The sequence below is a fragment of the Rhinopithecus bieti genome, unplaced genomic scaffold, assembly GCF_001698545.2.
Source record: "Rhinopithecus bieti isolate Rb0 unplaced genomic scaffold, ASM169854v2 scaffold_757, whole genome shotgun sequence".
In the NCBI taxonomy this organism is placed as follows: Eukaryota; Metazoa; Chordata; class Mammalia; order Primates; family Cercopithecidae; genus Rhinopithecus; species Rhinopithecus bieti.
This window is the reverse complement of record NW_016803289.1, coordinates 2,591,123-2,602,988: the sequence shown is the minus strand read 5'-3', so window position 1 is coordinate 2,602,988 and position 11,866 is coordinate 2,591,123. Positions and strand designations below refer to the sequence as shown.

Here is an 11,866-nt window from a genome sequence, read left to right as displayed (position 1 = left end):
GTAGAAAGGGGAGCTGGTATGGTAATTAACAGTTAGGATGAAGCTGATTTATAGCTAGTTTAACTTTGTACAGCTGTTGGCTGCTGGGAACCCATATCTCCCCACCTCTCTTCTAGACAGTCTTTCTCAGCTATGACAGCAACTTAAGCAGGAATAAAGTGAGCATTCTCTGTCCACCAATGGGTTTAGCCAGACAAAAACACAAAAGGGTAGAGTTTATTCAGTTTCTGTAAAAGCAAATATCTATTATCCAGACAGTGACAAAGAAGCCTCAGAAAGGGTGTTCTGCTGAGTTTGCTTTTATTGAACAGGCAGTTGGACAGACAGCATTGTAATCAGGACATTTCGAGGGCTCAGACTTGGTGGAGGTTTCTTTATACCCTCAGATTACGGAGTCTAGAAGGAAAGAGATGGAAAAGACTGAAAATCAGTGAGTCTATTGCCAACAGCTCTGTATTGTTTTCTGTAGCAAATAAGACAAGCTCCAAAAGAATTCTTTGTATATACAGAGGTGAAGGTAGGTGATTCAGAGTTGGGGTTTATTTTTTCCCTCATGGCTTTCAACAATCTTCCCGTCATTCATCCTAGAAGAGAAGATGTGTAGGTTAGATACTAGAACCCAGAGATATTGCAGAAATGTGAGCTGTATATTTATAGCTGCATCTTAATCAAAGAAATACATAGATTCTGCATTCTGCAAAGAAGTAACAGTTTAAAATCAGTTTCACATTTTATCCAGTTTGATACAACAAATATTGAGCACCTAGTATGTACAACGTGTTGAGGTGGACACAAAAATGAATATGGCTTAATTCTGCCTTTGATCACATGCAGTCTTCATGCTGATAAAAAAAGAAGTAGGTGTAATTAGCACCATTTTGCAGATGAGGAAATTGAGCTTCAGAGAAGTTTGGTAACTTGTCACTGTCATGTTAGGTCATAACTTGAATTCAATTCCTGTAACATGAATGTTTTTCTACTATAGTTTGTTGTAGGCCACTAGAATGTAATCAGCTGTCTTCCTTTGCCTGACTCATCCATATATTTGAAATCAACCTTTAAAACATTAAATCAGTATTTTAAAAATAATCTTATAGGGGGTGAGAGCCTCAGGAATTTTCTTTCATATAACTGCACATCTTCAACTAGTACCACCTGGGGCATGAGCAGCACTGTCACTCCAAACTCAAATCTCCACTTTATTGCCTATATCAACTCCAGGCAGTTTTCTTTGGTTTGAAAGTAGCAAGCTTTGGTCTTCCTGAATCCTTGAAAATCTGTCATGAAATTGACAGATATAGATAAGAATTTTCAAGTGAACCTATCAAAATACATAATAATAATGTAGAATGCAAGATATCCATAGACTTGAGAAATCATTGAGAAATAGAGATAAGAATAGTCATTTATTTATCTCACAAAATAGTATTGCTATTTTTCTTAATATAGAAATTTCCTTCCAATCTAGCAAATCATCTTTTAATTGAGATAATGCCTTCTCAAGAGCACTTAGTTTTCAGAATCTCCTGACAACTAAGGAATGGTAGTAGAGCACTGGAAATGAAGTCAGGATATCTACTTTGAACCCAATGTATTATACTGAGGGACTTTAGTAAGTGACAGTTTCCCCCAAGATGATTTTCTGTAAAATGGGAAAGACAGTGATCCCTGCCCTAATCAAATGACTGTTGGAAGGAAACAAAGAGAAAATGTACATAAAACTCTAAAGACCTATGTAAATCTTAGTAGTTACTGCATAATAGTTATTGCATAATAGGAAGTATTATGTATTTAGCAACAAAAGTGTGGGTTCCAAGATACTCAATGTACTTTTCCAGGAAAGTTGTGACTGCCTGGACTGTTATTCTATTCTTGAGATTCCAGACTTTCTTAGAGAAACTTCCACCCAGAAATAAAGTTCAGACAAGAGGCTTCAACCCCAGTATATACACCCTTACTAGTCATCAGAACAATGCTAGGCCATGACCAGTCTGTACCACCTGTACCCAAGATCATACCCTTGAATCTTACACAGGGACCTGAAGTTCCACCTGTGTCCAGGACACTTTCAGTTTTTGTTTTGTTAACTAACACCATAATAATTTCTGTCATTATTAATGCCTGCTATGCAACTCCAGTCGAAAGCCTACACCCAGAAATGGAAGAACGGCATTCTTTTATAACACCTTGTGTGCTGAGCCCCGGCAAGATTCTTCATTATTTAAAGAAATACATCTTACCAGTATAAACCTATGGCAAATTCTTTATAAAGTAGTTTTTCCAAGTTGCCTACACAGGATGAGAGTTACAGGGAAGTGTGGTCTAAGGTGTCATCTATTGGACTGGCATAAAGCTATTTTGACCTTTGTCTCCTGAGATATATGTAAAGGTGAGCTTGTGAGGAGGGGGAACAGTATATTCCATCAATAAAATGGGAGCAAACTACTAAGAATTTCTATATAATAAGACAGCAAACACAATATAGGGTCTAGAGTTAAAGTTTAAATTCTCTTTTTATGGATTCTGGTAAAGAACTAGAATAGAGGTCTTTAAATGGGTGGTAAATAACTTTGTCAAGCCCACATGAGAAAGATAAAGTCTTCTGATTTCATTCTGGTCCTCGGCTTCCTCTACACTGCTTTCAACTGCTAATGTGAAACTAGGAAGACTCTAGCTTATGATTCTTGTTTTCACAGTTTCCCATAACAAAGATTGTTGGGTAGACGTTTTTAATATGGCCTTATCTAATATTGCTTGACTAAGATTTTCAAATCTGGCTGAATAGTTTCTGATTCCATTATTGCCAAAGCTTTCTGTGGCAGTGGAATGGAGCAAAGAGAATGTGAATAATAATAAATAGCTTTATTAAATATAATGCATTAAAATGCTGTTTTATTACATATAATTTTATCAAACTACAATTGAAAATAATTTATTAAAAATAAATAAGCACTATACCATGGTCTGTTTATCTAAGTTCATACTTTGGACTCTTCTCTTTTTCTAAATTCATACTTTGGTCTTAGGCATAGTAATAATAGTGACATTAATTTTTCAAACATTGTGCCAAATGTATAAAAGTCGGTCTTTATTGAATATTTTCATAGTTCATTGGGATATTTGGTTTAGAGTATTTATGTGATTTGCCAAGAGTCTCATATAGGAAGCACAGCAAAAACTGAACTTTGCACTCATATTTATCCCATAACAAAACATTTTTCTCTTATTTGAAAATTCCTATTTTTTCATGTAATATACCATCTCCCTGAGGATGACTATTTAAATAGTCACCAGGGAGAATGTCAAATTCAGTAACGTATGTTGAAACATCCTTTCAGGAGTTTAAATGAAACTGGTCAACTTTTAATGCTGGGAAATAATTTAATACAATGTAAAGTTCAAGAATATGGGCATTATATAGAAATTGTTTAAATCCAACTCTGTCACTCTCTGACCTTTCTTGGTCTCTGTCTCATCTTTGTATTGTAGATCACAGAAGATAAAACCTATCCTGAAATAAGAAATGTTATATTGGAGACATTGCTCATAAACAATCTATTAATGAATCAATTAAATAGTTTAAAATATTAACTGCTGCATTATTTCCACTTATTTCAGTAATTACTTAATTATCCTTATAGTGAAAATGTGACCAATTCTGGGTCACCTGACCTAGTGTTACCTCTCTGGCCAGATAAATGTCTGTTACTCAATGGAAGAGAACAAAACCAGAACCCACTACTCCTCACAACATAACCACGGAGGCCAGTCTACTTATGTACTTACAGATGTGGGCTTACTGGCAGCGGTTGTTTCTGGGGTGCTGCTCTCCTCACACTTCCCTGTACTGCGGATGTGTGTATTTGTTTGATGTATCCTAAAACAGATCAGAGGATGCTTCAACAATGAGGAAGTTCTCAGTTATAATGAGAAAATAAATAACGACCAACACGCAGGACATTTGGTATCAAACCAAACTGCATTTAGAGGGAGGATCTGGGATCTGCATTCAACTATTTTCACTTTCAGTAGGTATCGTCCAGGCTGTTTATCTTCTGCTCCAGATTTGTCCCCTAGCCCTGGACCTATCCTGTCACATTTCATTCACTGATATATGTCATAAAGAATGTTGGAAATAAACTTGGGGATCATCTGATCTAAAGGTGATCTCGCATTTACAGATGCGAGAAATAGATCCCAGAGAGATGTTTGACTATATTGAGTACCAGTAATATGACTTGGGGAAAAATATAACCAGACACAAATGATACAGTCTCAGTTTTGCGGTTGGAATGAATCTTAAGGAGTATGAATTTTAACGCCTTTCACTGGAGAAATACTATGAATCAGACATGTACTTGTTTGCTTCTAGTAATGGGAAACTCATTATCTATCAAGGCAGTGCAATTTGTCTTTTGGCATTGCTTAAGTTGAAATTGCTCTCCTATAACTTTCTCTAAAACCTTGGAAATGAATATTGTTTCCTTTTGCCTCAGATAACCTGATCCTTCTTTATAATATATACTCCCAACTCCCTTAACCAAACAAACTATCGTGAGGCATGCTTTCTTAATATTTTCATCATTTCAGTTTCTTACTCTAAAGTTCCCTTAAATAGATCACTTGTTATGGGTCTATAAAGTTGATGAAAATGTTGAAGAAAACTGTATGGATAATTTAGGCCCTGACATTTACAACAAAGAGGAATTGAAGGATTTCTGGGCTGCAGATAAGGTATACATAGTAATGGAATTCCTGGGCAGTTATATTTATTGCTTAAACAAGAATTTCTTAATTCTTCTTTTTTTTAAATTATACTTTAAGTTCTAGGGTACATGTGCACAACGTGCAAGTTTGTTACATATGTATACATGTGCCATGTTGGTATGCTGCACCCATTAACTCGTCATTTACATTACGTATATCTCCTAATGCTATCCTTCTCCCCTCCCCGCTCCCCACAATAGGACCCGGTGTGTGATGATCCCCTTCCTGTGTCCAGGTGATCTCATTGTTCAATTCCCACCTATGAGTGAGAATATGCGGAATTTGGTTTTCTGTTCTTGCGATAGTTTGCTAAGAATTTCTTAATTCTTAAAAACCTATAAGGTCTATGGATGAATTTCAAGTGCTCCATGAGCCTATGAATATTATGTGTGTGGATTGTTCACATCACATAATTTTTTAAAAATTTCTTGAAAGGGGTGACTTTCTTCATATTATCTAAGGAATCTTTGGTCTTTGAAAAACTAAGGAATTTAAGTGGAGAAAAAAGAAAACTGTATTTAGACCCAAATCAATAAGGTCAAAATCCTGTCTGATTTACTTCCTAGCTTTGCAACTTTAATCAAATTACCTGGACTCTCTGAGCCTCAGATTAACCTTCTGTGTAATAAAGATAACAACATTCCATAGCAGGTTGCAGGGATTCAGTGACTGAAATCTGAAAGTGCCTTATCTACCATACCTTACCTATAGATGAAGGATTATATTCAGATTTTATGTTTTTAAGCATATGACCTGAGGAGCGCCTTTTTCTTTTAAATATTTTTCCAGGATTAAAAAACAGGATATCAGGGAGTCCTATCCTCATGTTCTGGGCCTTGCTTACAGTGTCCTAAGAAGGATAAAGTAGTACACGAACTGCAATATAGGTCTAGGGTCAGGTGAGATGGAAAAAACAAGGTTTGTCACCATTCTCTCCTTGAAAGCTGGCCAAATGGTGGCCAGGAGAAGGGAAGGGATGCACACAGAGGCAAGGGGAAATTATTTAAAAATTCAGACAGCATTTGAGCAGAGTAGCAACAACAAAACTAAAGCCAATAATAAGAATATTAAAATGAATCCCTTGTATTTAACTTAAGATAAAAATATTTTTATATCTAGCAGTTCTTCTCAATCATCTGTGAAGTCAGCAGCTCAGAGAACTGTCTCCATTTCTCCAATGAAGGGAGTGAGATTCAGAATCATGAAATAATATGCCTCCAGATACCCAGATAGTCATAAATATGAGAGCAGACATCAGATCAGCCATTTACTTATTGTGCTTTCTTTTGTACAGTGCACTTTCCTTTTGCAAGGTACTACTTCTTTCAAGAGGCAGGGTTAAAGAAATGGGGAATCTGTAGCTATATTATAGTCACAGGAGCTTTTAGATATTATACACTGGGCTGGGTTTATATAGCAGTGCTTCTCTACTGTTTTTGTCCACTACACACAGAATGAATGATGTTCACACTCCTGTGACTGTACACAGGCTTATCCCTATGTTCTGTAATTGTAACCCCACTATTTTTTTGTTCTCTTTTACTCAATAGAGCATATAGCAATGTAGGTAAGCAATTTACCAAAGGAATAGCCTTAAATCTTTTCTATTTTACACATAAGAAAGATAATTCACAAATTTTAAATTTTTAATTTCTATGATGAATAAATTACTTGCAACACCCTTCGAATTTATATAGGTGCGTTACTATGGGTTAACACTCTAGCTGAGAAATTCTAAACTGGAAGATATGATGGGGCAACTTGAATACTTACAGATTTTCATGACAGAGCATGCAGGGATTGTTGTAGGTTTGGCCATCGTCACCACAGACAGGCTTTAAATCCTTCGGACAAAGATAACCTATCCTGGGCAATACTCGGTAGTCTTTGCACATCTCAGAATCCTGAAGAAGCAAAACATAAAGCAGACTTACTTTATGGCATTCAAGGAGATGGATGGGCTTAAGAAAACCTCTTGAGTTACTTAATCCAACTTGAATAAATGGTTGTAAAAGGACTGTGATATAGGTTATTCAAACTCAAAGATTGATTTTGCACCATATGAGGTGAATTTAACTTCCTGAATTTGGCCATTTTTAACTAGACAAGGTAAATAAACAAAGAAACAAGGAATAGCAAAGCAATAAGAAAGCAAAAATCCTTTATAATATGTGACACAATTACCTGCCCATAAGAAGAAATCTAGAATGATAGGCATGCTAGAAATAATATTTGCCTTTTTAAGTGAAGATACTGGTTATACACAGCCTAGAAAGGAAAGACTTAGAGGTCAATACTCATAAATTGCATGAGTTTTTGAGTCCTAGCTCTACCACTAACTAGACAAGTGACTTATCTAACTTTTCTCATCCTTAATTTTCTCATCTGAAAACCATAAATAATAGTAGTCCTTACTTTATATTACTGCTTTAAGGGATTAAAACAGATAATGCATGTAAGTTCATGCTTAACACAGTATTGGTCACATACTAAGTGTTCAGTAACTTTTAGTTGTCAGTATGTGTTCCATGGTAAAACCATATGTACATTTTCCATGTAAAAGAAGAAACATATTTGCTCTTCGTAGTGTTTTGGGAGTATGAGTTTAGTAATTAATGATAATTACAAGAACTTGATTAGTTTTTTAAGAAGACAAAAAGTAGAGCCAAAATATAGAAAAATGGATTCAAAAGCAAATAGGATGATGGAAGACTTAAATCCAATGGTATCAGTAATTACATAGAATATTAACAAGTAAGTACTCCAGTTAAAACACAGAAATTATCAAACTGGAAGAACAAAAAGAATCAAGTATATAATATTTATACGAAATATATTTATAAGTAAAGGGATGAGTTCTAAATAACTCATGACTCAAAGTAATCACAGAATTTAGAAATGAAATGAATCACAAAGAAAATATAACCTGTCAAATCCCAGCAGCCAAAGCAGTAATTTGAGGGAAATTTATAGCCTTAATACATATATTAGAAAAGAAGGAAGTTCTAAAATGGATGATCTAAACTTTCATCTGAAGAAGCTAGCCAATGATGAGCATAGAAAAATTTTTAAATAAATAATAAAGAGGAGAAATTGATGAAATAGAAAACAGAACAAAGTCAAAGGTTAACTGCTTGAAAAGATTAGTAAGTTGATAAGCTATTTGCAAAATTGACCAGAGTCAAGAAAACATATATTACCAATATTAGAGATAAAAGGTCATCGTTATATGAGCTGTAGATATTAAAAGAATAATTTAGAAATGTAAACTATATGCCAAAAAATTTGACAACATAGGTGAAATTAATAAATTCCTTGAAAACTACTTACTGAAAACAGGCACAAAGATGACATAGAAAATTTAATAATATTATATCTGCTAATATGCATTTTGGAGAAGTCAGGCAGTATTTGTTTGCTTGTTCCTTTGTTTTGGTAAATGATTCAAACACCTAAATGAATTGCTTTAGATTGTGGTGAGTTCCATATTGGTAGAAATATTCATGGAGAATTTAGATAAGTAACTTATATGAATCCCTGGCAAAGGTTAGACTCAACCAGGTATATCAAGTGTATTTTTTCAGGTAACTGGTGCTAGAATGTTCAAAAGGTACTACAATGTTCCTTACTCTCTCTCTCTCTCTCTCTTTATTTTTTTTAACATAGTACTTCAACTCAACAAATTCTGTTGACTCCACCTTCAAAACAGACCCAGCATCTAACCACCTCTCAAAAGTTCCACCACATGATATAAACTAGCATCATCTCTTCTGTAGACTACTGCATAGCTAATTAGCTGTCCAGCCCTTGCCTCCCTGCAGTGTTTTCAATAGATATCAGGCAAAGTTATTCCTTTAAAATATAAATCAAATCATATTACTCTTCTCAAAACCGTCAATCAGAATATTAGGCAAAGTCTTTAAAAGTGTCTACAAAACGCTTTATACCATGGCCTCCCGTTAGCTTCCTGACTTCCTCCTCTACAGCTGAGGTAGCTCTATTTCAACAACACTAAACGCTTTGCTATGTTTTCTCCCTGGAGTATGTTCCCCTCATATATACCTACTGAATCAGTACCCTTAGGTCTTAATGTAAATGTCAGCTTCTGAGAGAGTTATTCCCTATATATGCCACGTAAAATTGTATCCCCTCCCCTCCCCATCTCAGAATTTACTGTACCATTTTTTTTTCTGCCTTATGTCCTCCTTGGCATTATTTTATTTATTTATTTATATTATTTATTGTATCTGCTTTTCCAATATACTATGAACTTCGTGTAATGAGTGCTATCTGTTTTGTTCATGGCTATTAACCTAGCATACATAAATAATGCCTGGAAAAATAGTGGGTGCTCAATAAGTATTTGTAGACTGACAAAAGGACTGCTGGCTTGATAAAAAGAAATGATTAATGAAAGATTTATTTCTCCAAAAGAAATCTCAGCTCCAAAACAGACCGTAGATTATGAGGGAGAATGAGGGGGCTACTGGTCTGCTGATGATACCTTATTTCTTGCTGCTATCACAGAAGAAATATGTGCATTTCTTTTATGTGACTATTATACTTTAGTATTTTTTTAAAAAAACATATTTTGTTAATAGCTCTTCTCCCTGCCTTTGTATCCCTGATGTAGAGCCCAATTTACACGAGCCACCACACCCAGCTCAGCCTATATTTTAAAAAAGAAGTTTCAGCCACTATGAATTGCTAATTTGTGGAAATTTACACCTGTGAGCATGCTTGCCGTAGAGTTCCAGGATGTGAACACAGATTTGGTTGGAGGAGGGAAATAAGCGGAAGCTAGGTGAGGAAACTTGTTGGTCTGCTAAAATTACAGAATTGAGGCACCTGACTACGTATTCTACCACAAGTGAGATTAGTCACAATTATTCCACACCCACATTGTAAATTTCAAAATGTACTAAACTGAAGCAAGGCAAATAATCTCAAAGGGCACAGAATAAGGCACTAATGAGAAACCCCAGAACTCTTGCCAAGCATAAACTGCATACAGTCCTCAAATGACTTCAGGATGCACTGAATCAGCAAACCTCAGACCCTTCTACGGAAAGAGCAAATAGCAACAGGTCAAAAAAAAATCGAGAAAATTAAACTGATAAGTAGCTTTTCAGAAATAGTCCTCCTTACCAGAGAACTGAGAGAGTCTGGGCTGTCTTCCTCTTGAGAAGCTCTAACATGGGATGGCTTTTCTTGAAGTTTTGCCCTTTCCAAAGCTTCTGTTAGACTAGAGAAGAAAACAAAAAGTAACTGAAAATAAGAAACAGTTCCTATAACTTTCAGTGAGAAGTTAAGCAATCCTCATAAAATATGACAGATGCCAGGCATGGTACCTCACGCCTATAACCCCAGCATTTTGGGAGGCCTAGGCTGGCAAATCACCTGAGGTCAGGAATTGGAGACCAGCCTGGCCAACAGAAACTCCGTCTCTATTAAAAATACAAAAATTAGCTGCGCACAGTGGTGCACACTTGCTATCCCAGCTACTTGGAAGGCTGAGGCAGGAGAATCACTTGAACCCTGGAGGCAGAGGTTGCAGTGACCTGAGATTGCACCATTGCACTCCAGCCTGGGCAGCAGAGTGAGACACTGTCTCAGTAAATAAATAAACAAATAAATAAATCATAATCACAGAACATTGAGATAGTGACCAGGATGACATATTAAGAAAATTACACAATTAGGAGCTGGCTTAGAACTTTCATCACTTAACAGATGACAAGTGGCTTAATGTTCTTAAGTTTTGATTTTCTAGAACATAAAATGAGAGCAGTATTTGGTAATTCCTCTCTCAAAGAACACTCACTATGAAAAGCTAAATAAATTTGACTATTGTTGTGTTCACAGTGCGCTTTACAACCATCATCATCATCATCATTTATAATGTCCATTGGTCTCCACTTCCAGTTGCTTTTTAGAATAACCTAGAAACTCTTTCTAAAAAATAAGTTACATCACCCCAAGATTCTGATATAATATATTTTGGGGTGTAAAATTTGTGTTTATTTTATGAGGCATCTCAATTGAGTCTGATCTAGTTGTGGAATAAAGATCTTGAAGAATTTCTTCTAATTATGATGCTGAAAGTGGAAAACAAATTGTTTAATGACACAGTTAGTATACATCTTGGTTAGAACTTAGGGAATTTCTGTCTCCAAGTCTAAATGTTCTTTCTACTATATCAGGTGTTCTCAATTTGAGGACTTTAATTCTAAAGACTTATTTTTAAAATCCCATAGTGTTCATAAATACACAAATTTATTCAATCAGCAGTTTCTAAAAACGCACTTCCCCTGCTAGCTGCAGGAGGAGCAGAATCATCTTACTCACAAGACAGCTCTGCACATGTAGCACTTGTTTGTATAGAACTTTCCATCAGCACCGTGCACTGGGTCATTCTCTCTAGGGCAGATGAGCTCATTGTTCCTTATATAGTTTCGAAATTCACTGCACTCATCCTAGAAAATGAGAAAGGGAAAGTGAACATGACTTTGTCCCTTTTTGGCTTAGTGATTTTTTCAAACTTGGTTTTAGGAAGTCCTCTCTTAGTTCTGGGCTCAGACTCACTGTACTTATCCTGGCAACAGAGGCCAAGGAACGCACAGGTTGTCTAAACTTTGCATCCTCTGCCTCATTCTGAACCTGTCTGCACTGGTCCTGAAAAATGTAGGGAAACATAACACAACACTTGATAGACCTTCTTGTTTTTTCCTCCCATTCATCCATCCTTCCTTTCCCCTATTTTCCCGATGAAGCATGCTTTTGACAAAAGGACAATTGCTTAGGGATCTAACTCTACAAATGTGATTGTTACTATTAAAGAACTGAATGAAGACGTCTTCTTTGTAGTCCTGAAAAAGAAATAGAGAAAACCACTTTAGGGGGCAGAGGAAGATGGCCGAATACGAACAGCTCCAGTCTCCAACTCCCAGCGAAAGCGACACAGAAGACCGGTGATTTCTGCATTTTCAACTGAGGTACTGGGGTCATCTCACCAGGGAGTGCCGGACAATCGGTGCTGGTCAGCTGCTGCAGCCTGACCAGCGAGAGCTGAAGCAGGGCGAGGCATCGCCTCACCTGG

At 36.1% G+C, this 11,866-nt stretch overlaps 1 protein-coding gene across 1 annotated transcript in view; it reads right to left on the bottom strand.

Moving 5' to 3' along the window:
- Positions 1 to 283: 283 nt before the first annotated feature.
- SPINK5 (serine peptidase inhibitor Kazal type 5) overlaps positions 284 to 11,866 on the bottom strand; it is an 80,488-nt gene continuing 68,905 nt past the window's right edge. The window contains 6 exon segments of the mRNA XM_017872141.1: positions 284 to 584; positions 3,787 to 3,877; positions 6,541 to 6,671; positions 9,916 to 10,012; positions 11,116 to 11,243; positions 11,353 to 11,442. Coding sequence (XP_017727630.1) covers positions 576 to 584; positions 3,787 to 3,877; positions 6,541 to 6,671; positions 9,916 to 10,012; positions 11,116 to 11,243; positions 11,353 to 11,442 — 546 coding nt within the window. The 3' untranslated portion in view covers positions 284 to 575.